The sequence below is a fragment of the Dromaius novaehollandiae genome, chromosome 14 (assembly GCF_036370855.1).
Source record: "Dromaius novaehollandiae isolate bDroNov1 chromosome 14, bDroNov1.hap1, whole genome shotgun sequence".
NCBI classification, from domain to species: domain Eukaryota; kingdom Metazoa; phylum Chordata; class Aves; order Casuariiformes; family Dromaiidae; genus Dromaius; species Dromaius novaehollandiae.
The window spans coordinates 5,680,865-5,706,583 of NC_088111.1; the positions used below are offsets into that span (position 1 = coordinate 5,680,865).

At 52.9% G+C, this 25,719-nt stretch overlaps 1 protein-coding gene across 2 annotated transcripts; it reads right to left on the reverse strand.

Annotated features, from left to right (window-relative positions):
- Positions 1 to 17,220: 17,220 nt before the first annotated feature.
- Positions 17,221 to 25,541, reverse strand: CHST12 (carbohydrate sulfotransferase 12). Of its 2 annotated transcripts, none has more exons than XM_064520170.1 (2): positions 25,380 to 25,541; positions 17,221 to 19,001 (listed from the first exon to the last, which is right to left on the reverse strand). In XM_064520170.1, exon 2 carries the CDS (start codon positions 18,904 to 18,906, stop codon positions 17,647 to 17,649), a length of 1,260 nt encoding a protein of 419 aa, XP_064376240.1. In that variant the 5' UTR covers positions 18,907 to 19,001; positions 25,380 to 25,541; the 3' UTR covers positions 17,221 to 17,646. The 2 variants fall into 2 exon arrangements, with proteins under 2 accessions (XP_064376240.1, XP_064376241.1); XM_064520171.1 differs by lacking the exon at positions 25,380 to 25,541 and adding an exon at positions 25,105 to 25,171.
- Between the last annotated feature and the right edge of the window lie 178 nt (positions 25,542 to 25,719).

Consider the following 25,719-nt stretch of genomic DNA (forward strand, 5'->3'; position numbering starts at 1 on the left):
CTTGCATCAAGACTACAGCACCAAATCTCAAGGATAAAAAGGGGGATTTCCACAGGGATTTGTGATGAAAATGGATATAAGTTGTTAATTGTCCTTATGATGACTCAACAAGATACTGGAATCTTCATTTCATTTAATTATTATAATTAAATTATTCTTTGATGGGCTCCTTCAACCACTTAATTCTACGAGATGTGAGGAAATTCTAGGTTTCACCATATTTCCCTGCTGGAGATAAAAGCAAGTTGGAAAATGTAATTTTCTGATGACTTCATGGTGATTTTGAACTTCAGCCTCCTCCCAGTGCACCAGTTTGTGTCTCTCACTGGTCAGAGACATGGATTTATTTAGTTATATGGACTTCTATTTTTGAGAAGAAAGGCCTCATATCTGCTCTGAACTAGACTACTGTAATATCTCAGCTTTTAAAGCAAAAGACAAAACTTTGTATCACCTTTAAACCTGTAAAATGTTTTTTTAAAATGTGTGTAGTGGTGGTTTTATTTTTGTTCCAGCCATCAATGATGTCTGTTTTGCAATTTTATATTTTCACTTTTAAGACCATCAGAAGGATACTACTCAAGATAATTTGTTTGTCTGCTACAGTGATATTTTGCTACTTCTGTTTTTAAGAGAAACAGATAGGGGTTAGCTGAACTCTATAGAGCGGCATTTTGCAAACTATCGGAATACAAATAAGTGGGTTGTGAAAACACTTGCCGAGACTGCTGTTTTTCAGCTGCTGCAGGACCAAGAACAAGGCTTAGTAACATATACTTTACAATACCAATCGATAAAGTAATTGAAATATTTCAGGTACTTCTTCCAGGTTTTTCTTTTCATTAGAAACAACTATTAGACATGAGACATGCAAAACGCTTGAGAGTTGCAGCTTTTTTAGAGTGATAGGAAGGTCTGAGCCTTCTCCCGTCTTATCTCAGCCCTTCTGTATGTCTCAGGTCTGTTACAGCATGGCCCACTTAGAAGCCATTAGTCACCTGTTGGCATATTTAGGAAGCTAATAGCTTTGAAAATCTGCTCCTTGTGAGCACAAAGTGGTCATACTGGATGTGTGCATCATCGGATCATTCGGCAGTGCAAGCACAACGTGCCAGAAGGACGTGCACACAACCGCCCATCCTTGCTGCCGAACCAGCCCCATGTCCTGTCGTACCGGAGGGGTGCCTGGAGGAGGCTCGTTTGGCAGACCAACTTCGTGTCTGAGGTTGGTCACACTGTGAAAAGCACCAAGCAATTGCCCAGGCACCATGACATTTGTGCCTTGGCATTTCTGAAGTGCCATTTTAAGGCTGCATCATGTAGCAGCAGGAATTCATCCCCGGCAATGGCTTTCCAAGTGCCCCTTTCCCAGTGAAACCTGAGGTTGGAGAGCTTTGCAGAGTTGCTGCCCTGGGAATGGCTGTACGTGCTGCTGGCGCCCTGTCCAGCCTCGCAGGGAGGTTGCTCCGGTATTGGGCCCAGCTGGGTCAGCAGCGTGGCTCTTCCACCCTCGATGCCTGACAAACCTGCCTGCTCGTGACACACAGGTGAGTCTCAGCCGTCACCAGCATCTCTTCAAACAGCTCCTGAGCAGCGAGGAATGAGTAACAAGACATGCACGTGGGCAGCTGTAGATGAGGCAGAAGGCTTCCCCTTTTGAGCTTGACTCCCCAGCCAGCTCCTAAGAGCAGGAGTGAGCGGCCGGCTGGAGGGTGAGGGAACCAAGGCAGAGCCAGGCTCACCGGTGGCTGACACGGCATGTTTCCTTGGCGTTTCCCCAGGGCCATCCCGGTCCTTTCTGCAGGTCTTCTTCATGTACAGCCCTGCAGCCTGTTGTGACCATGGTTCCCCAGGTCAATGGGCCTTTCCCGCTCTGCCGGGCCTCACTTCTGCACCCTGCCCAGCACCGCCTTTGCAGAGACGCAATGGGAATCACGCGAGAGGAACCACTGCGGAGTCTGTTCTGATGCCAGAAACGAGGCATCTAAAGCCCTGTTGGCTTTCCACAAGCCTCACACACTGATGTCGCTATATCTAGGCTCCTAAATCACCTCATCCTCCTAAAATAGTTATGCCTTTTCCCTCCAAAGGGCCCCAAATTTCCCCTTAGCTGGCTGAGATTCCCCGGGTGGGCACTAGGTGGCAAAACATCATGAGAAAGGGAGTTTCCCCTTTCGCCTAACCCCTCTTGGAGCTGGCCTGTGGAAGGTTTGTGTCATTTTTCAAATGCAGGCAGAAATAAAAATTTGGAAGCCTGGATGAATACAGCCCAGCAGCGACATGGGTGAATTCGCATTCCTCTTCTACTTCCAGGCAGAGGCATTTGCATACGAACGTCTAAAGCTGTTTCCTTCACAGCCGGTCTCCTTCATGCTGACAGGTTGTGGCCATAGTGCTTCAAATATTCAAACAGTGCAGCCTGATTAGAGAAGAATGTATCTGTTTACAAAGATACGTTGGTTCCTTGCAAAGGGCATGGGACAAGCAAACACGCAGCACGTGATCTGTGGATGTTTGCAAGCCTCTGTTCAGACAGCATCGCCGGCTGCTCTTATTAGTAGCTCCCAACCGAAGAACTGCCCTTTTTTGCCCCCGTGATTCCCCTGCCCATCTCCATGCCTTGCATAACCCCAGCCGGGACGTAGCCCCAGCACCTAGCTATCCTGCACCTTCTCCCACCTGTCTCCACATCGAGTTGTGGGGGAAAATTAGCGTCTTCGGCACCCCCCTGCCCAGTGTGCACATGCAGAGAGGAGCAGGACCACCAAAAGGCCACAAAGCCCTGCTGCAGGGCAGCCCATTCTGCAGCCAGCTGGGGCAGAGACCGGCAGGGTAGGCGCTACCCTGGGACCCCCCCAACGGCTCCTCGGTAAGTCCATGCCCAGCGCACATGAACCAGAATGAAACCATGGCAAGTTCTGCAGAAACACGTCTGCCCAATGGCTTGCTCTCACACGGGTTTCCTTTTTGAAGGACTGCAACTTGGAGATGCGTCCTGCAGGGCACCGAGTTAGAATCACAGACCCTGGTGCTCTGGCAATGTCACCTCAGGTTTTATGGAGCTGGCGCTGCCCCCCTGCACGCTGCTGGCGAGAAACGCTCAGCGGCACCCACGCTGAGCACTTGTGATCATACACACAAGCTCTGCAGGGGCAGAGGCCTCTGTGTTTATACAGCAGCTGGCAAAAGAGGTTTCTAGGCCATGACTAGACACAATACAATGCAAGCAATAAGAAAAATATCATGGTAATCACAGCCTGCAATAACATCCCCATTCATCTATGTCCTCTGAAAATATCTGTTCATCCACAATGCCAGAGACCTTCAACCCACTTAGTTCTGCCAGAACAACTTCCCAGGTAATGCTGTCTTTTAGATGCTCATCGAGATTTACATCAAACCTCACGAACCCATTTGAATCACATCTCAGCACACCATCGCGAGGCTTCGCAGTGGCTCTGGTGCGACCTGTGTGCTCAGCACTCGGAGCAGTGGCCATTGCTGCCGGGGCAGAGCTGCTGCGGTGTTGTGGCGAGATTCGGGATGCTGCAAGGCGTGGGGGACCCTGAGCTTCCCAGATGGGTTTCTGGCAAACGCCATCCTTGGCCCAGCAAGCTGAAAGGCAGCGGCACCCGTCAGGGATAGCCTGGGAAACGCTCCTGCCCCACCTCACCATGGGGATTTCAGAGCCCTCCGTTTGACTTGATGCTGTCGGGGTAGAGGAGCTCCGTTCAGGTTGGGCTGGCTGCATTAATCAACGTCCCCATACTGCTGAGGGCACCGATACAGCAAGAAATGCCAAGGCCTGGGCAGGGAGAGGACAACGCTTCGCCGTCACCGCCCTGCTTGCCCTGCGAGCCACGCTGGGCAGCCTGCCTGGGCACCGGGACGGCCCCCAGCCGCGCACCGCTCCTCCAAAACACAGCGAAGCTCTCCAGACACGCAGCAGCCCAACGTGCGCACACGTGGACCTCCCCCGGGATGCTGGAGACCCTCCTCTTCCTCCCAGGCCCGGTGTCTTTCACTGACCTCGCTCAAACCCAGGGGAAACTTGCTGCCGATTTCAAACTACTCATGCAGATTGGGCTGAGGGAAAAGTGGATGTGTAGAGAGTCCCGCGGTGCCTGCGAGCACGGTGATAAATCAGCCGGGCTCCTGCCCTGTGCTGCTTTCAGCACGCGCCGCCCGGGCCAGACTGGTTGAAAGGCAGCTGCCCCCCGGCCAGAGATGCCCCCCCTCAGCTCCTTGCCTTCCCCAGTCCCGGCGGGCAAGTCCCGTTCTCCTGCTCCAGCCCCTCGAGGCGACTCGCGGGTTGAGCAGTCCCCGCTTGCACGACGTGGTCAATCGTTTCTGTCCCACCTGCCCGAAGCTCCTCGTCCCGCGGCTGGGAGACGTCGCACACCGCGTTCCCCACTCACGCAGCCGCAGAAACCTCCCCTCGCCAGCTGCTCCCCCCTCTCCCAACCCTCCGGGTGCCCAGGTCTCACCTCGGCCTCTCCGCACCCTTGGCACTGCTTCAGCCCCTTGGCTGAGGGACCTCGCAGCGCTTTAGAGCGCAGGCCGTTTCCACCCGCTTTACACCGCTCCGCTTTGCCGGGAGCACCTACGGGTGAGGCGGTGCCTCGCTCCGAGGGAAGCCAGATCAGAAAAGCAGCACCCAAAATCCCCCGCCGAGGAGGGGCGGCTCGGGGCACGCCGTGCCTGCCGCCCTCCCGGAGCAGGAGACCCACCAGCGGACGTCTCGGGACACGTCCCAGGTCACACGTGTGCCCGGTGGAGCGGTTTCGTCCTACGCGAAGGTATTGGAGAGCGAGGCCATGCCAACTCCACGGCTTGGCAAACCAAGGGGAAAATGTGTTTAAAAAATATGGCTTATGAGCACGGTCTCTGTCTGGAATCCGCCTGCAAAACAGCTCAAATTTCTCAAAGGGATTCATTATTCCAAGCGCCTTGCTGAATAATTTCTGCGAGTAATTGCAGGTCTGAAGTTTGTCCGCAAACAATTCATTAGGAGCATCCAGGCGGCCAGCTGCAACCGCGCTCCGGCTTCGGTTCGCGCGCTCCAGCCGCGTGAGGAAAACCCCAGGGTTGGGCAGGAAGGGTGAATAGACTTGTTTACAAAATCAAGACCTTGGGGGAAAAAAAAAAAGAGAGAAATTATATTAGGTTAAAATTAGCTGTTTCCATGGACACTTTGAGATATAACTGTGCCTGAAACAGGCTGGGAGAGAGAAGCGGGTGCCGGGCCCTGGCTGCCTCCATCCCGCGGCGGCCAGCATCGCCCTGGGGGGCTGCAAACCCGCCCCGACGTGGGGCAGGGGATGGAGGAGCTGCCCCCACCACCCCGCTCCGGAGGGCCCCAAACGTCACGTAGAGGAGCGTGCCACAGAGCTGTTGTCCCCAGAAAACGTCCCCAAGAAGCACCGACGATTCGGATGCACGTTTGGAGAAGGAGCAGGGACCAACTGGAAGCGTTTCCACAATTCAGGGCTCAGAGTGCACAGTAGCACTGGGCTGGGTACCAAAGTCATCACTCAGGCTGTTTCCTGCTGAAATCATGAAATAATAGATGTCCAATTAACTGGGAAAGTGAGATGCAAAGAGAAATACTGCTTACAGAGAGCTGGCGTGGTGCCCACCAAGTTATAATAAGAATATTTTATTTGCCTGGGCTTTAGATAACGTATTTCTGTTCTCTCTCTCACTGCCCTTGGGGCTACCGAGAATTTATCAGCTGCTTGGAATAACTTCTCTCCTCCAGTTTCTCTAAAGCCCTCTCCCAGCTCCACCAGCTTAAATATAACCCTTAACACTGCTAAACACTGCCCTAATAACTGGTGTTAAAGACCAGAGTATCTAACACACTCAAACTGCACCCAAAGCTCTTCAAAAGGTGCCTCCGTGGGGAGCCGGGAAGGAGAACAGGGGCTACCTGCCTTCACCCTTTAAACTAGGCAGAGCAGGCAAAGTTAAAGCTGGCACAGGAAAATAAAAAGAAAAAAACATTATTTGGAAGGGGAAAGAAGCCTACATAAGCAGCACTGAAGTTTCCTAAGTCATAGTAAAACTAATCGGGTACCAATAGGACCAGAAAAACATTAACTTACCAGTGACTTGCCTGGGAAGTTATTAAAACCCGGGGAACATCACAAGCCGATAAACATATGTTCAGCACTCAGCAGCTAATACAGGACATGTATCACACAAACTTGAAAAACAGCACATGCGCGGGGCTCTAACTGCAGCGTACTGAACTACCAGATACGCACGGTTTACATTACGTGTAACTAGCATCAGCCAAAACCTCTGTACAAGACGTCCAGCAAAAAATCGGGAGACAGCAGACTTTTACTGGGTCAGTACCGCCCGACAGGCCCTGCAGCGGGAACCTAACGGTTTGCTTAACTTGCCATATAACCACAGCCAAAGGAAGTAAATGACTTAACCCATTTAATTGCTGCGGCCACAAACCCAAACTGCACTTTCCAGACTGCTGCGTATCTGCCTGGCCCGAGAGCATTTCTGAATTCTTGGCAACAAGTTTGTAGGTTGTAATCGCCGGAAATTTGGAGGCATCAAGCAGATAAGTGACTTGCTGAAGATCAGAGCATGACACAATTGCAGAACTAAGGCTGGAAACCCCTTAGCATCTACTTCTTAGTCACATACCCTGGCCCTGGGAATACAGCAGCTTTCCTCGTTCTCTCTGTTCTCAGAAAAGGGAACACAAAGGCAAGTCTAACACATTCACACATACATACGTGGCTATTTCAACAACCCAGAAAGAGGACTTGCAAGTTGTATTTCCTCTTCTTTTTCTTTTTGTTCTTTTTTTTTTTATTCTTAAACCTCTCACTTTGCAAGGTTTCTCTTTACTCACAGAGAACTTCACTGGGAAAAAGCTCAAAATATGTTACTAATCAGGAAGGGAGCCCTTAAAATCCCCTGCAGATTAACCCCTAGGATGCTGGCATTTACCACTCTCCCGGCCTGATGAGAGCCGGGGTACCAGGGTGGGGGTCTGCGCAAGGGTCCTAAGCACCTCACAGCCTTCCAGCCCGAATTCCCGACCAGTCTGTGCGGCACAATAAGGAGAAAAGCAGGTTCCTGCTACGGCATCCCGCCACCGGCCTGTCCGAGCTGCAGGGGACCGGGCGGGCGCTGCTGGGGACACGGCTCCCAGGGGCCTTTTCTGCTCTGTTCCTGGCCAAAAAGCCCAAAATCATAAAAACTAAGCACCTTCACAGACCTGGGGAATGAAGGCACAGCGACGCTCAGAGCTTTACACAGCTGATCCCGGGGTTTTCTCCCCCTCCGGTGCTGCAGCCGTGCTTAGCAAGGCCCAGCAGCTGCGTGCCGGGTTGCATCCGCCGCGGGAGCCACGGCTTGGCCTTCCCGCAAATTCGACACCGGCTGCTTACGTCAAGGCACCCATCCCAGGGGCGGTTTTGCACCATGTGAGGCAGCAGCATCTCCCAGCTAAGCGCCGAACTGGAAGTGACACGGCTGTGTCGATACAGCCCTAAGCCACAAAGTCCCGCTGAGGATTTAATTCAGCTCCGTCACGCCCGGGACGGGGAGCCACGCCGCGTCCTAGGGGCTAGGGCACAGGGTGACCGCGGAGCCGGGCCACGGCCGGGCAGCGGAAGCGGCTTCCTCGCAGACAGCCCCGTCCTGGGAGCTCAGCGGAGCCCCCGTTCTCATCGCTGCAAGGCTGACGCAGGTGCAGAAATGCGACCAAACAACCTAAGGCACAATGGGGCAGCCTTTTCCTGTCCTTCCTTGACTTCATCCTTTCCCAAACCAAACACTGCTGTTCTTCTTGGGGGAGGAAGGCAGAAATATCCCCTGCTGGTTTTGACCAAACAAAAAAAAAAGAAAAATAAATACCAGTCCGGATCACGCTGTCTTTGAGCGGTTGTCTGAACGGGGCTTGGGAGAGCAGCGTCCCTGCACCACGCCGGCCGCCTCCGCGCAGTGAGCTGTGGTGGCCCGAGGGCTTTAGCAGTGCCTTCCCGGGCCCGGGAGCAGAGCAAGCCAAATGCAGGCATTTTCCACTTTTATTGGGGAAAACATTGATTCTGCTTCCAGGCTCAGTGCTGGGCACGAATGCAGGCGCTGGACGAGATCCTGGAGGTGAGTACAAACGGTCTAACCCCCACGAGGAGGAAGCCCAGGAGGTGAGAGAAAACCAGGTCGTCTCTGACTATCTGGCCGCACATTGCTCCTTCACCAACACATTAGCCTTGTCCTCCCGGGACCCCTCCTGCCTCTGCCCCCCATTCTCAGTAATACACAGCTCCCCCAAATAGCCAAGAAAGGATCCTGGCGAAGCGCTTCGCTTGCAGACACCCGAGGGGCATCACAATCTCTGTACTGCGGTAATAGGCTCCTTCAAACCAAATACCAGCAAAAAAAGGAGGGAAAAAAAAAAAAAAAAAGATGAGGCTCCAAGTTAGCAGCAAAGCAGCCAGTTTCTGTATGCTCTTTTGCTAAACGGCATCCCTGTAAGGAGCCAGGCAGAATATTTTAACTAAAATGTTCCAGCTAAGAAACTCTATCGCCAGACGCTGTGTTGGAAATTTCCTTACAATTAGCACAGCCAGAAAAAAAGCCAACCCTGACAACACTGGCCTAATCTATACTAAAAAGCTTTTACCTACTTATTGGTTAAAAGAAACACCTTGTCCCTAGTGGTCTTTTTAGACTAAATCTGACAAAATTCAAGTGCTAGATTTCAGCTAGTATCTCAGTCGCGAAGGCAAACTTGGCAAGCAGGCCGTTTCTCTCTTCCACACGAAACGAGAAGCATCGCTCCCAAATCTGCAGCCTTTCCAAAAGTGAGGAACCGCATCCAAACACACTGACCTTTCGCTAAGCTCTAAAAAATGTAATAAGTGCAAATTAAAACAGCAGCTGGAACCTGCCCCGACATCTTGAATTCACATTCCCACTGGCTGAAGACTAATGCTCAGCATATTTTTCAAACAAACGTGCTCCCAGAAATCATGCCCCAGCCTGCAGCGAAGGCTGGGCTGGGGGACGCAGTCCTAACCCGACCCAGCGCACGCGTGACGAGGGCCTTCGTACACACCGGCGTCGTCTCGCCGCCCTGCCCCTGTCCCGTGCTGCGGCGTGAAACAGAAATGTGGTCTGCCCTGGTGGTACAAAGGGCTTTTGTTTCCAGGCTGGCTCCTAGCACCATGGCTTTCCCCAGGAAAACCTGGATACGCAGTGCAGAATCAATCCGAGAAGTACCTGGAGGCGGCAGGACCTGTGAAATAACCCCGGGAGCTGTAGTGTCCCCCATACCCCGTATTCCTCCTCCTGTTGCAGCTGGCAGGCCCTGGTGCTATTCTGAGAATACAAAACGAGGGCCAGAAGACTCGGATTTGAGGAGTCTAAACGATGAGAGGAGGAACCAACGCAGTCCCGAATCCTGTGTTTTGAAGAGGGGATTGGAGACAGCTTCCAGCCTCCCCAGGCAGGGAGCAGCCGTAAGCCGCGGACCAGGCGGTGAGCGCAGCGGGCGGACGCTGCAGCCGTGGTGCGTGCGCTTGGGTCACCGTTTGGCTGCTAACGGTAGCTGCATTGCAGAACAGGGGAAAAAAAAACACAAGCTGGCTTGGGGACTTGCAGCTGGAGAAAGATCCACACCCACTGCAATAACCGCCTTCCGGTCCTGGTTACACAACACAACATCTCCAGGACACAAACGGGGCTTGCGGATAGGAGAACTGAAGAAAACAAAGCTTTGTTAATAAGGAGGAGCAACCACCCTAAAACTGACAGTCCATTGCAACATACTAGCTGCAATCATGAATAACAACCCTCTGCTGATAGGAAAAAAAGGCCCCAAACTTGCGTGTGTGTCACCCTCTCAAAACCTCACTGCATTCACTCAGGCATTTCAGATGTGCTCGCTTGCCCAGGATCCGTGGATTGATTCGGACACCGGACTTTGTAGACATACATACGTTCGCATACGCACACACACTTTATATCCAAGACACAGGTAAAGATAATCAAGACGAAAACAGAAGTCCAGGCCATCCTGACCTGACATAAGAACCTTTTTCCAGAAGACCTGTGTGTCCAGAACCGTTACTGCGTGTCTGTGCTACACCAAGCTGGGTCCCCGCCGTGCACAGCATTACCCAGCGCTCGGGAAACGCTTACATGCACTTGCTTCATTGATTTCCCATTAACTAAAGGTCATTGAAGCCTTTGTAAAAAGCTTCATACTCTCAGCATGATTATTCTAGGTGACAAATACTTGCGATTTACCCGGGAGTCAAAATATACACAGTCTGAAATCAATAAGGCATGCAAAGGTTGAGAGGGGGGAAATGGAGACAGATAGCTGTGTCCGACATCACGCGAAAGGTCATCAGCACCATCTCTCCGGCACTTCCATCCCCTCTCCGATATCCACACGCAGCACGGACAAAGCCAAGGTTCTTCTTTTCTCCTGCAGAAAACACCCTGCTGTTGGCAGTGGCGGAGAGAAGCTCTCCCTGCTGCTTCTGCAAAACAGTTTTCCCTGGCATTTCATCCCAGCTAATACTGCTGGTTTAGACAAAAGGGTCGGCCCTTCCAGTCCGTCCCTGCTCTGGTCTGGGACCTGGGGACGACTTGTGGGGCCAGCGGGTGACCTCCGGCAAGTGGCTGCAGCCGCACGGACGGTGCCCTGGGTTTGGAGCCCGAGGGCCGGGGGAGCTGCAAGCCTTCCTCTTCCAGCACGGGCAAGAAGTACCCCAGGCCAATGCTGTTTCTAATCTGCTTCTAAATAACTGCTCGTTCGGTCTATGTCTGAAGGTCCCACCACCACTCCTAAAGCCGCACCTATTTCAGGTAATCCGACCCTGCGACCCCGTGCCAGAATTCCTTGGATTTTGCCCACTGTACTCTGATGAGCTTTCAGGACACGATTCTCCAAGATCCATAACATCTCTCATCTTCTCTCCTTTGGCCCTGCTCCCACCCTTGGAAAAAACAGACCGAGCAGGTGTCACGCTGCAGAAGACAGCACTTGGGAGCCAGCATTCCCACTCGCCCTTGGAAGCATTTGCCCACTTTTTAGCAGTCCAGTTTTGCTCGTAGATGCCCTCAACTCTCCCTACCCTTCTTATCCTTCAGAAGCACATCCCCAGCTCCGCTCCCCTCCCCGCTGACCACTCTTTTGGCTGCCGCTGTCTTTTTGACAGACGTTTTACTGGCTCTTCTCTATTCCCCGCACTCCTCCCATTTTTCCACAGAGAACTGTCCAGGGTCCAAACAAAACAAGACTCGATCCCGATCACACTTTCTTCCGTCCATTTTGAATTCCTGCAATGACAGAGAACCAAGCACTGAAGCTGGGAGGCTCTCTGCCACAAAATGCAGCTTTGCCAAAGCTGCGTGTGATCCATCTGCCTGGGGGATAAAATAAGAGATTTGGGAAGGCACTGCCTGGCGGGTCAGGAAGAGCCTCCCTCGCTTAGCACACGCGTCTGACAGCTTGGGAGCACGTAGATACCGGCACAGTCTGGCACCCAGACTCAGCACATCCTGAGGATGAGAATCTGTGACAAAACCGTGACACCCTTCGCTAGGTGAGAAGCAACAGCCCCTTTAATGTTCGTGAACGTTTTAGCTGGTCTTCCCTGTCCCCTGCAGAAAGTCAAGGATGCCCAGCGTTTTCCAAGACGGGGCAAGACACCTTGCTTGGAGGGGACGGCATGCTCCACACCTCTCGGAGCTGCCTGGCAGCCGGCCAGGGCCCGAGCCCTAGCGAAAGCTGTGACCCTTGAGCGTCTCCTCAGCCGAGCGTTGCCCGTGGATCCACGCAAGGCCTCGAGCTCTCCGAAGGGCAAGCGCTTCTCGAATCGACACAGAGGCTGTTCATGCCAACAGCTTCCAGACTCACCCTGCGGTAAGGAAAGTCTGGATTTAGGTGTTCTTGCACGGCTGTCCCTGCCGCATGCTGCAGCCCTGCCTACCGACGCTCCCCCGCGCTGGGCGCTGCGGCATCGCCTCCTCCGCCCGGACACCCCAAAACCTCCCACGGACACGGTTCCCACCGAGGAGCCCTTCAGGAAGGAGGTGTCTCCAATCCCCCTTCACGGGGCACAGACTGAAGGGAGCTCGAGCAACTTGCCACAGGACATACAGCAAATGAGCAGCAGAGCTGCTAATTAAAACCATGCTCCTCAGATCTCTGCCTCGCGGTCCGAGGAGGACACGGTCCACTGCGGGCTGCCTGCAGGCATCTTCAGCATCACCAGTTGTCAGAGTTCAAGGACATGGTCTGTCCCTGCAGGGAGGAGGAGCAGGGGAAATGGTTGGGACCGGCCACGGCTAGATCACGCGGCAGCTCAGCGGGCCGGGCACACGTCCGCAGTGGGAGTCCCGGGCTGGGCCCACATCTGTACCCACAGCAGCTTCTGCAAGGGAGGTTCCTGCAGCCTCTGAATGCACCACAACGTGGGCTCCAGCCCCTGACCACAGGCAGGGCACCCTCTCAGCACCCTGTTTTCCTCAGGATCTCAAAAGCAAGGCTGCAACAGCTGAAAACACAAAGAAAAAAGTCGGGAAGCAATAATCTAAGTGGGTGAGCGACAGCCGTCTGCACAGCCTGCTCGCCTGCCCCAGACTGACGGAGTCACGCTGGGGAACCAGGACGGTCCTGGAGGCGTTACTCCATTAGCACCTATAGATTATTTTTAAAATATCTCTTTTCATATGGCTTTTTTGGAGCCTTTGGCATTCCTGTGACAGGAATTCGATTTTTAATCTCGTGGAACAGTTTACAAAGAAATGAAAAGCCTACAGAAAGGTGATTGCTCTCCGTCAGATATTAGGGCAGCTTTCTCGAGGGGTTCCCAGAGCCCCAAGCACCAGTTCAGGTCTGCTCCTGAATTTCCTGCACTTCCAAGTGACACACCACGTCCCTGCACCTGGTGACAGCAAACGGCGCAGAGACCCGCCGCCCTCCCTCTGCCAACACCGCTCCAGAGGCGAGGAAGCGGTGCAGCGACTGTGCTTTCGGAGTGCCATGCAGCAAGGTGGTCCCCCGGAGCCGACCTGCCCCGGCGGCATGGGGAACCACCGGGGGACACGAGGGACGGAGCCGCCCGGCCCGGGGGGAGTGGCGAGCCCGGCCGGGAAGAGCTGGCGCTGCTCCTCAGAGCCCGAGAACAGCAAATGGGTTTCAGATGGGCCACCATGGAGCTGCTGCACGGCGCTGGCTCCCCGCCGCTGCTGCCCCAGCGCCTGCAGCGAGAGGCTTGGCCCCGAGCCTCTGCCACCATCCCCAGCTGGGCACCGTTCACCAGCGCAGCCCCCCAGCTCGCCGTGCATGAGGACTGCTCTGCTGGTGTGGCTGAACGTCCACCAGCACCTGCAAGGGCAAACTGACCTCCAAAGCACGTCTCGGGTTTGATTCAATCAAGGAGAGGATGCACGAGCTGCACTACCCTGCTCCGGCCTCAGCCGCGACCTGCCCTCCCCTTTTCTCCCCAAACAGCCAGCTAGCAATGCCTTTACTAAATCCCCCCGTTTTGTTTTTCCTTCCGGAGAGTTTCCTAGCGAGAACAATGTGGTCAAGCCTCCGAATTCAAGCGACACATCGCGCCTGTCGAGTCCCCGCACAGCACAGCCTCCCTGGCACCGTTCTGCACCGCAGCCACACGTGGCTCTGCCAAGTCACCGCTCTCCCTGCCGGCCGCAGCGAGGTCCGGCTTACATAAGAGGGAACAAACTCCCTTTTCTTCCCCACCCTTTCAATGCTGCCATTCATCCCTGCCTACCATCCTTCCAGTGCCACCTTGAGAGAGTCAACACGCACAGCCAAAACACTTCATCTCGCACGTTTTCCCAGGGCGATGTTTTGCCGGGCACACCGTCTGCAACGCCATCCTCCTGACTCGTCAGTGAATTAAACGGTTAAAGCGAAAGCTGCCGAGGCGCAAAGGCACCCACGCGTAAAGGACGCTCCATGCCCTGGCAGGGCCACGTCGCTGCCCAAAACGCAAATGGCTCCAAAGCCCGGCAGCCCTTCCCCGAGCACGCAGGGCACCTCAGGCAGGTAGTCGCCGCAGGGCCAGGCCCCGCGTGCTGTGCCGCGGCAGCGAACGCAGCATCGTACAGCCTGGGACTGACCCTACAGAAGGGCTGCGTGAAGACTTTGGCTCGGATGCTGAGCAAGCACCAGGGCTGGTCTCATCCCGAGCTGGCTCGAAACGTCTCAGTCAAACCCCGGGTTATTTTTGCATCTGCGCATCTGTTCTGCCTGGTTAGAGACGCCGTGCTGACTTTGGGCAAGCGGTCAGCACCAGGGAGAAGAGAGTTAGGAGGGGAACAGGACACAACTTTGTAGGCTGAGCATGAAACGACAAAGCCGGGTTTATGCAGATGTGAACAGGCCACTTCAAGGCATTTTTCTGTCCCTCATAAAATCAGTACTAGCATCATAACCATCTAAACTCCAGGACTTTCAGCCCACTTTCGGACTTATGTCCAGCAGAGATGCATACAGCCTGGCCTTGCCAATCCTTCTGCTGCTATTTGTCAAATGCTGAATTCCAGCTCCTTCAGAAAACTGGGGGGAGGGAGCTGTGGCTGGTTTTGAACTCTTTGTCCTTCTCTCTCCCCCCCCCCCCCCCCCCCGACTTGTACACCATCAGAACAGAGCAACAAACCCACAAAAAATGCACATTCCCAAAGCCGGAGGCTCTGTCCCAGTTCTGGCAGCGCAGTGGTCCCACCACAATGCGCTACGCAGCCCGGTCGCCTTCGACTTCCTAACAATACGCTCACAGCGGTGGAAGGGCAGGGAGGAGGCTTCAAAAGAAGAGAGCAGCAAGGAACAAGCTATTTTAAACCCAGAAGCCATCCGCTGCGGAGGGAACCCTCTGCATCTGAGCCGCATTGCTCCTCCCCACCAGCGTCTCCAAGAGCGGCAACGGGAGACGTGGCAAGAGGCAGCAGCACCAGGGCTTGGTCAAATGGTCAAACTGGTCCAAGGGCTTAAAGGCAAACACAGCCCAGACTTTGTAGGAGGAGAGCCCGGAAGACAGAGCCCTCACAGACCCATGCCATCCTTGCATCCTCCTGCTTGCGGGTGCTTGATGAAGTGCTGGGATCACCCGGAGCTTGCAGGGGGCTTGCTGAACCTTGCCCGCGGGGTGTTGCAGAGCTCAGTGCAACACAGGGTGGCATTAGCACACAACGGTGGCGTTTACCCCAGAGCCGTCCTTCACCCAGCTCGCGGGGGGAAGGAGCAGAGGAGTCAGTGCACAAATTCTCCCCTCTCTGGCTGAGGTTTGCAAGTAAAGCGAGAATTTTTCTTACAGTGCTGTTAAAACACAAGGCAGCTGTACAGCTTTTAAATACAGAGGATTCTCTCTCCTGCCAAGTGCAGCGGCTGCCATGCAGCATTTGCAGACATTTTACATGTTCTCTGTTGACTGCACGACCAGGACACCACTGCCAAAGACGATGGTTTAGAAGGATAACACCCTGCAACCAATTCGTGCTCCGTGCAGAATGACTTACATCCCGAGGACAACCTTGAAAACACGCTCCTGCCTTGCAGGCATCACAAAAGCGCTCCGTCTGGGACAAGCCATGGCCATGAATCGCAGGACGACCCGGGGTGTGGACATGGTGGGCACAAGGGCTTGCTTGCAGGGCGAGCGTACTGCAACAACCTGGGCAGAGGATTGATGAGAGGGGCCGGGAGGTGCAGCCAGGGCAGCGCTCGATCGGCAGGTGTGGAGGAAGCAGCTGCGAGGAAGTCTGCACAGCTCAGACGATGCTGTCTTTGGCAACACATCTGCACTGTGTTCCCAGTTGCTCACGTCTGCAAATACTAAGCACCAATTAAATCCAAATTAAAAAGAAAAAAATAAAACACGCTGCAAAGACAACAGATGAAAACATCCATGCTGTGTCTTTGAAGAGCAGGATGAACCCACCCTCCAGAAATGTAAACGTAACAGGAACCGAGAGACTCCCGGGATTACCAATTACAGGAGACGAGATTCTCCATATCTTTCTGTTTTGCAGCAATTAGCTGGTAACTGGGAAAAAAAACTGAACAGATCAACACTTTTCTATTATTAGTTTTAAATAATGACTCAGAAACAGGAACTTCCTTTTTCCCCAAGCTATAGAGAGCCAAGCATCGAGAACCTGATCGTGGCTTCAGGCTGATTCAAACTGCAAGTATCTGCAGAAATTACAGAGAGACGTGAATATGATGAGAAACAGATCCTTTGCTTCTAGCGTAACTACTAGCTATTACCTTTAATTTGCAGGTAAAAAGCATGATACAGCCTATTCACTAGGAAGAGCAGGCAATGCAAAGAGGAGGCACGTGTACAGAGGGACGGAGGAGCAAGGAAAGAGGGAAAGTCACGCCTGCCGATGGACTTGGAAAGAAACCGGGTAAAAAGACAGCTTAAAGAAGTCTGCTTAGAATATGAGGCTGCCTCCCGAGGCCTGCCTGACATTAATCACTGATACCATCTACAGCCCAGGGAAATAACTAAGAATTGCAGCTCCAAAAGAGGTCCCTGCCCAATCTGCTAAGCAGCCAGTTTTTGCAGAGCACTTCAGAGCGAGGACGGAAACACAGATGCAGCTGATGAGACATAGGAAGTGTCTCTAAAAGCACTAATTTCCTTTGGGAAGCAGCCCACACGTTCCTAGCACAGTGGGCAACCATCGCTCCTGCAGCAGGACCCAGCAAGGCAGATGATTAAATCTGCATCTGGGATTTGGGATAACCAGAAACGCAGTGGATGAGGACGCAGTGTCAAAAGCAGTGACTAGTGCTCTGAGAACAAACGAACTTCAAGTTCACCTTGACACATGCTGATCGAAAGGATTTTTCATTTTTTCTTCTCCCAGGGATAACTATCTGCATCCCTGCCGCATCTCCTTAAAGCTCTGGATCAATGTGGATATAATACAAGCCCAGAGGGAGCTGCATTGAACGCAGTAGTGACCAGGCCACAGAGCTGTATGCATCACCACGACATTGGTATTCCTCCAGTGCTGTTCGCCAGAGCCAGGCCGGAACCCATCCAGCCTGCCCTGAGCCCAACTCAGAGCTGCTGCAAGCAGACAGAGCTGGTAAAGGTGCCACCAACAAACCCAGCTCCCAAAGAGATTCGAGTGCTCTGCAAACCTCCGTAACAAGCAGCCCTGAAACAACACACAGAGGCAGATGCATCATTTCTTGCAGTTTTTCTTTGACTTTTTTTTTTTATTCCTTCCCTTCCTTTGCCACAACACACACTTCGTATTAAATATCTGAAATATATTAATTTTTAAAAAGTATTAATAAAAAGCTACTGAAGGACACAGCTGGCAGAATGACCGAGGGCAGAGACCCATTGCAAAACATGTGGACATTTAAAAAAAGAAGACCTGAAAAACAAGGATAACAAAAAAATCCAGGCATCTTTTGCATATGCACAGCTGGCTGGAATATCCTGGACTCTGGCATTATTGCAAAAACGGAAGGGGAAGCAGTAGAAAAAATAGATTCCATTGTACCAACCTGTATGGAAAAGGGAATTAAGAGCAAAAATGAGGAGGCTTTACACATTTTTGGTATTTCAGATTTTCCCTCCCACACCCACCACCCAATCACTTTTAATCTTTAAGCAAGTTTTCTGGCTTGGGATAGCCAAAGAGCACAAAATCTGCTTCATAAAGCTTGTAGAGCTGTCGCCTCCAAGCTAGTGGGATTTTGGCAAACCAGTCATCCTCCCAGCTGCTGGCAGTCCTGTTCCGGTAGCTGGGAGGGAAGCGAAGCAGCCTGTCCACTTTGAGGAGCTGCAATAGATGCGCAGCATCCTCATCCAGCGTCTCCAGCTTCCCGATAAAGTCATAGTCTATCTGGCACGGGTGGCACAGCCGGTAAACCTGCCTCCAGTGCTCATTGAAGGGGGCCATCTTCTCTGTCCGGGGGTCCAGTAAGTACTGGATGAAGTCAGAAAAGGAGACTTTGAGGCCTGCCCCGAAGGCCTCGCTGACAGAGGTGGGGAGGTTGGTATGGTTGGAGTAGAGCTTTAGCATAGGGATGGCAAAACGCCGGTAGAACTCCTCATTTTCCAGCTCAAATTTGCTGCGAAAGGCAGATATGAGGCGGACAAAGGGGTCCCGCACAAAGAGGAACTTAGTGTACTTTTTCAGCTTGATCTTCATAAGGTGCCGGGAGAACTTCCCATAGCGGCGCCAGAATTTGTTAAAAGTCAGGTGGGTGCTGGTGTTGTGGACGTGTTCCCGCGGGATATCCAGAGGGTCCCGGTATGGGACTCCCTGGTCCAGCAGGCTCTCACTTAGCACAATCATAACCCGTTTCCAGTTGGTGCAGGCCACCTTGGGGACATAACAGTAGATGATGCCGTGGCGGTCGTCCACGATGAGGTGGTTGAGCTCATAGTTGGGGATATCATCAAAGGAGCGCTCCTTGGTGGGGAAGGTGAAGCTAGAATTGGCACAAAACTCCCGCAGTGTTCTCTGCCTCTCTACCTGCAGTTTCTCTTGGTCCAAGCTGGCTCTGGCATCACGTGTAGACCAGTCATAGCCTCGCACATTCTCCTCCAAATTGCTTGCCACAGGCTTGCTGGAGCCCTGGATGAGTGGCTGCTCTGTCTTTTTGCTGATAGAGCTGTTCTGTTTTACACTCGAACTAAGTAGCTTTGCCAAAAATTCATCCACATCTGGCAAGGCTTCCCAATCTTCGCCCGCAGCGATACCAGGGATGGCCCCTGGGGAATGAGGCCTGGAGAAGGATGTATGCAGGTAGAAGTGAGCTGTTCCCACATTGTCCCAGTACACGATGATCAGGAGGATCATGAAGACGGAGACCAGCACCACAGAGAGACGGAGGAGCCGTGCTTTGGTCATCCTGACAGCTACTGTGATAGCTGTCTCTCACCTGGGTTCACCTCCGGCTTGCAGAGTGAGGCTTGGGTTCCAGCATGGTGCTGCAGACCAGGAGCCTGGAAAGGTACCAGAAATAAAGTTAGTTGATCCCTCAAGCATTCTGGTTTGGAGAGAATGACTTTGCAGGGTCGGGACTCTGTGCAAGGCTGACTGTCCAGTTCTGCATGGGAAGAACTGTGTGAACCTCAGGTGCCCACAAAGACCACATGGAGAACACTGACTCTTGGAGACAAAGCCTGACCTCCCTTGTAGGTCCTCCCTTAGCAGTGTTAATACAGTGTCCAGTTCTCCAATGGAGCAGAAGGGGACATCAGATCTCACAGCATTCCTGGGGCAGACTAGAGCCCTCAGTTTCTGCTTCAACTCTCACCAACTCTTCTGTCCAGGAGAAGGAAAAAACTACACTGCGTCCTGCAAGTCAGGGGACAGAGTTAGGACTGGATCTTTAGTCCCCATGGGGCCTCAGAGTTCATCCCATAACTGACTAAAAATTCCAATTTTCTGCGCAAAAGAAGACATAGCGTGTTGCACTTTCACCAGTTTCCATAGCAGCTATGTTTTGTTCATCAGTCTCCAGCTTCTGGAGTCATGTGATTTCTGAGACACTCTACTTTCACTAAAAAAAATAAAATATTAAGATTCCAGGCCTCAAGTTCGCAGAGAAAAGTTTAAGAGTATTAAAAAAAATGCAACTACATACAACAAATATCCAGAATCAATGGTCTTTCAGATCTCCTTGATTTTTAAACACATCTAGCACACAACAGGAAGAAAGAGGGCTTGATCCACGATTTTAACATTTGGTATCACACTGAGGTCTCATGTACCTCATGAAGATACTCTCTACCACTGCGCTGAAAATGAAGGCCTTATCAAGACACAAACATGCTGCTGAGGGTGCCGTTGCCACAGAGGTCAGAGCAGACCCCTGTCCAGAGAACACCAACGACCCGAATGCCCCATCTGACCTAGTCAGTGTGAACACACGCAGCAGATGCTGCCACCATGACCTGTCTTGGTAGCTACTCCACTATGTCAACAACAGTGAGCAGACAAAGAGCCCTCCTACAAAAACTGGGGGAACACGGCCCTGATAAAAGCCAAGTATCGGTAAAAATCCAAAGGAATGGCTATTTCTAACAGAATGATTCCTGAGATCAAGGATGCTCTAGGAAATCTCTGTGCACATCTGGACTGTGTGTTGAGTCAAAATCTCTTTAGCTGGCTTAACACCTTTCATGTTTCATCCCTAAAAGCTCTTGATCACCAATGACAAGTGGGAAATCGTTGTTACAAAGGGAGTTGAGAACACCTTTTCTAGGTGGTGCAGCAGCTTTTTACTTCAGCCAGTCCCATCTTTTCAGTGCTACCTGGTACTTCCTTGCTGACCCCCAGCCCCTTGCCACCAACAAGCTCCTTGAGGGAGATCTGCTGGAAGAAACCTGCTGCCTCCTCGTGCTGCTGCGTGTTTTCTCTTCAGAGGCTCAGTGCAGAGGCAGGCTGGTAAACCAGGCTTGCTTTCTGCCTGAGTTAGCCATGAACTTCAGAAGCAGGTAGGGAAAAAGCTGAGAGCACCCGACTGTCCCATGAGTGAAGTACCTCTGAATGCCTGAGAGAGGGTGGGAGCAGCCAGACCTAAAGGAAGGAAAGAGGTAACACGTCCAGGTAGGGTAATTTATCTGAGGGTCAGACAACTGGCTAATCTATTCCCAGCTCTGTCACAGGACCTCAAATAAGTCATTTAATCTTAACCTGTTTCCCCTCCCAAGCACACCCACTCTGTTTAGTTTGTAGGTTTGTCCCAGGGCATGATCAGTGGTTACAGGCTGTTAGTACTCAGGGCACCTCAGATTGGCCTTCCAAAAACTCCCCTACCTAAACAAGCGGCTATACCTGCTAACCTCGAAGTTAGTGTCTGTGCCTCCATTTCCCTGCCTGGCAAACCCGAAGCTGTGCATGCTCCTGACCAGGCAGTCCTGAGGTTTAACATTTCTGACAGGTCGCAAGCACCCCGGGATCATGGAGCAGGCACAGGCAGCCAGGGAAGGACAACGCGTGATAGTGAGGAACAGCTACCTGATGTTTTGAGGGAGAATCCAAGGTTTGCTGTTTTACACAGTCTCTCTCTGCAAGGTTTAACTTCAAAAGCCAGACAAAACAGTGGTCGCTCTGCAACTCTCCCCTCCTTCAGGTGTAGCCTAGCACCTGATTATAGGCACAGAAAAGCCGATGCAGATACAAAACAAGAGCCACCCTTTCTGCAGACATCCCCATTCTGTCTAACGACCTCAGAACAAACCCTACAAACATCAGCTGTGAAAATAAAACTTGTAAGCAGCCCTGAAAGGAGGCTTTTCAAAGTGAGGACTGGGTCTCTCTTTCCCCCAAAACACAGAGATTGTTCCCCAGCCAGTTCATACACAGCTCTCAAACAGCACCAGCCCCACACTGTACAGGGACGCAAGAAGCTGAGAGTCCAGATATGCACGAGGAACTGAGCAGCGGGAGATCTGCTCAGTACCTTTGAAACTCACAGAGGCCTTAAATTAAGAGACTTGTCTAAGCAAGGCTGAGATCAAACCTCAGGAATGCCAGATTTTAGCAGCCAAAGTCCTGGTTTCAAATGCTGGACCAAAAGCATTAGACCAGAATTTACTGATAAACAGAAGAACAATACCGGATATCATTACATACTACGTGTTAGCTCAGTTTGTCCCAAAAGACCTAAAATGCAGAACTGAAGGTCTGGGGTTTTTCCACCATGGTGTGTTTATTTACACTTCGGAGGTAGGTAGGGCAAGCCAGAAATTCAGTGCAGCTGGTGACATAACACGTGGCTTTGCACTGCAACACCAAATACCATGTTTCTTGGATTCAGGCTCCTAATCTACATGTCAAGAGGAGCTGGAAGAACTGCAGACATAACACATTGCGCTCTGTAGAGCAAGAGGCAGGTATTAGTCAGCAGTAATTCTCTACGTTTTGTTAGTTAAGACTGAGGACAGATCAGATCTAAGAAGAATCACCCAAAATGACGAATGGAGTTAAAAAAGTGGCAAATTATATATGTGCGTCAGCACTTCAGGCCAAGCATCTCAGCCCAGTGACAGAAGATAATGGAGTGATGCTGCCAAGTCTACTGCTTGGCACATTTCTGGTTTTGTGTTTTGCCTGAATCCATTCTTGCTTTTGAGACTATTAGCTGTTCAGGGCAGGGACTGCTTCCTATTCTGGATGAATACGGTTCCTACTGGGCATATAATCCCCAGCACACTGGGTCTCCAACGCTGTTTGAGACTTTTAGGGTGGCTGGAATGCAGTAATTCTGGAAAGCAGCAGGGCATCTCTTTTCGCCTTCTCCGCACCTTCCACTGCTTCGGGCACTGCAGCAGCCTGGCAGCATCTCTGCAAGGCTGTCCCACCCCAGCACGGACAGATCGCCCTCTCGGCAGCAACAGAAGCAACCAAGGCGTCGTGTGTGGCACGGCCAACGCACACACATTCCTTCGGGTAAATGGAAGGATGCTCTTCATCAAGGCCACCATGATAATGTAGCTTTGCTAAGCGTACTGAGCGTACCCGAAGGGCTCAAGCCTGCTTTCCAGGACACAGCACAACGGCCTGCCAGAGCATTCTGCTTTTCCAAGACACACAGCAGTGATCAGCAGAGAATCGAAATGACTGCGGTTGTATTAACTCTACCCATGCCAGAGGGGAACTCTGGAAAAGAATAATAATGCAACCTAATTTCCCCTCATGAGGCACTTTCTGCAAAAAAACAGTTACTTACAGAGTTACTCTATCGATTATGATCTATGTAGATACATCCTCTTCCCAAGCACTTTATAAAAGACACCAGACTGAAAGCACAAATTAGAGGTCTCTGTGCACATCAGAGGGAAGGCGCTTTCATCCTCTTCTTGCCAGAATCAGAAGGAAAAGCCTCCACTAAGGAGGCAAGAATTTACATTCAAGTTTAGCTCAAGGGCATCAGCCAACAAGGATGTACACCAGCATCCACTACAAAGCTGCTTCTGTAGCGTGACCAGCAAACTGGGAAATGAGCTGAGTACTAAAATCACCCTATGGAGCCCCTGTTACGTGATTATCACAAGTCTGAACCTGGCCTGGGTGGGAATCCATGACTCCCTCGCCCCATTTCAGGCCTGGAAAAGGCACAGAGGTCCAACAGCATGGGTCCCATCCCATGACAAGTTGTCGTGTCAAATCACTGAGGTCCTAAACCAGTCAAACTCCAATTTAAAGCCAGAAAGGGGGAAAGTATCCCTTTTTTTTTTTTCCAAAAGCCACTGCAGATCCAGCTCCTTCAGGATTTAGAAACCTTATTTGTACTCCGTGGCCACTTTTTTAACTGTTCTCAGGGCAAACAACATGCATCAGCTTAATTCCTGTCTCCTCCTTGCTTTCCTCTCTACAGTGCATCCGTGCAGTGACTGCATTCCCTCACAGCTGCCCTTTGCAAAAGAAAATAACTCCAGCTCTATCTGTTCCCTCACAAAACCGGAAAAGCGTGCTCTTAGCCACAGGAGACAAAGCAACTCACTTATGGGTACATACCAGGAATGCTGGACAATAATCCTTCTCCATTAACAGAGACGGTTTTCAAACAGACTGTCTCCAAAGACTACCTTATAGCTTCCAACTCTTCTTGCTTGGTATCTTCCCAGGTTTCCCCTTCTCCCACTTCTCCTAACCCCCCGCACCAGACTGCTCCCCTCCAGAGCCTGTTCGTTCAACACATGGGAAATACGGGATTTCAGATAGCTCGTTTTAGCTTTGTCTGCTTCTGAAGTGGTGAGGGAAAAAGAGACAGAATGAAAACTTTTAAAAGCTATATAGGAAAGAAATACAAATTGATGATTTCCCCTGCGGCAACTTCTTTCACCAGCAATCATTTGATCTGCATAGCTTCTTTACCCATATATAGTGGAATACACCTGTTATCGGTTAGGTTTTGGGAATGAGCAGGCTCCAGAGAAGTGAAATGAAGTTATCTATTCTCTCTAGGTGTGGGAGAAAGAGCAGCAGGCTCCCACCATCCAAATCAGACGTAGACTGTATCAATAACCAGAACAGAATTTCATGTATTCTGTCATAATTCAATAAATTCCTTCTCCCCAATTTTCCAAAATCTGGTGCCTTGTGTAGACTAGGGAAGTTTTCACCCATGTAATTACATCAACAGTTACACGGGTATAAATGCATAACGTAAATAAGAAGCAGGGCCTGCGCGGTGTGTTGTACCCCAGCTTAGCACATACGCACTAGAGATCAGCAAAAGAAAGTTTTAATCTACGTCGCTGTCCCTCCCACCGTCACGAAGCTTAGCTTGTATCAGCTCGGCCGCACCAGTCTCCTCTTTTCCAGTATCTGTACTTGCAAGTAGTCTTAACAACCGTTTTTCTAAGTTTTCCATCAGGAAACTCCCCAAACGCATGTTCTGTCCCGCCACCACGCTTGTCGCGGGCTGCAAGCACCCCCCGGCCGCCCGAGCGCGGGGAGAGTCTCCGCGAGCCTCGGTGCCTGCGGCTTGGGCCAACAAAAACCTGGAACATTCGCTGCGTGTCAACACCAGCTCCCCGACCGTGCGGAAATCAGAGCCCTGTAACTCACGCCGTCTGTGTTTGCCTTGCAAATACCTTATTTAAGCATCGTTTTTTACCGTTTACAGTTCAGCTCCGTACTGAAGTTTTGTCAGCGTGGTTCAGATGGAGCTGACTACCTGCCTTCGCTAAGCCCTGCTCAGCCTCCCGCTGAAAGCCACCTCCTCGCGCGGGGTGGAAATGGCCCCTCGCGGGCAGGGTTTCCCCCGCTGTGCTCCCACTACTGCGCGGCCCTGAGGAGGTCCCGAGCCCGGACGCGGCAGGCGTCTCACCTAACAGGCGTGAAAACCTCACGGATGTCAGACGGGCTGTTTTTAAGGCCTCGCACGAGAAGCGAGAGGGGAGAAAACCGACGTCTCGGGGTCCGGACAAGGGGCTCCCCGACCCCGACCCCTCCGGCCCCGGAGCGAGCGGGCACCCGGCCGCCTCGCAGCCCCCGCCGCCGCGGTACCGCTGCCGGCGACAAGGACCCTTTCGAGGCGCTCCAGCCGGCGACCCGGGGCGCCGCGGCCGGCCGCCGCGGGGATGGGCGTACCTGGCGCGGGCCTGGCGCAGGGCGGGCGGCCGAGGGGCTCCGCAGCGGGCGCCGGGATCCGCCGCGTCCCGCCGCCGGCCGGGGAGCAGCCCGGGCGCTGGAGGACAGGGAATAAAAGCCGCGTTATCGCCGGCAGCGCCGCGGGGAAGGGACCCCCCCACCCCTCCAAACCGGGGCTCCCCGCGCCCCCTCGCCGCGGGGCTGCGAGCGCCGGCGCCCCCCGCCCGCCGCCTCAGCGAGCCCCGCGCCGGCCCCCGCGGCAAGGCCGCGCTCACCTCCCGCGCAGGCAGCGGCGCCGGCGGCAGCCCCGCTGTCGCCTTCCCCCTCCGCCTGCTGCTGCCGCCGCCGGCCCCGTCCCGCCGCTGCCCGGCCGCCGCCGCCGCCTCTCGCGAGACGCCGGGCACGGGGGTCCCGGCGGGGCCGCGGCGCAGGCGCCGCTCCGCCCGCCGGCGGGAGGGGACGGGAGGGCCCGGCCTGGCCCAGCCCGGCCCGGCCCCGCCGCCCCGCCCGGCGCGCCCAGGCCCGGCCCAGCCTCACCGCCTCAGGGCGCCCCGCGCGGGGCCGCCGCGCCTCGTCGCCGGGGAGCGGCGGGGGAGGCCATTTCCTCGGCGGCCG

Coding starts and splice junctions, on each gene's coding strand:
- CHST12 (XM_064520170.1), bottom strand. CDS start 18,906: ATGACCAAAGCACGGCTCCTCCGTCTCTCTGTGGTGCTGGTCTCCGTC.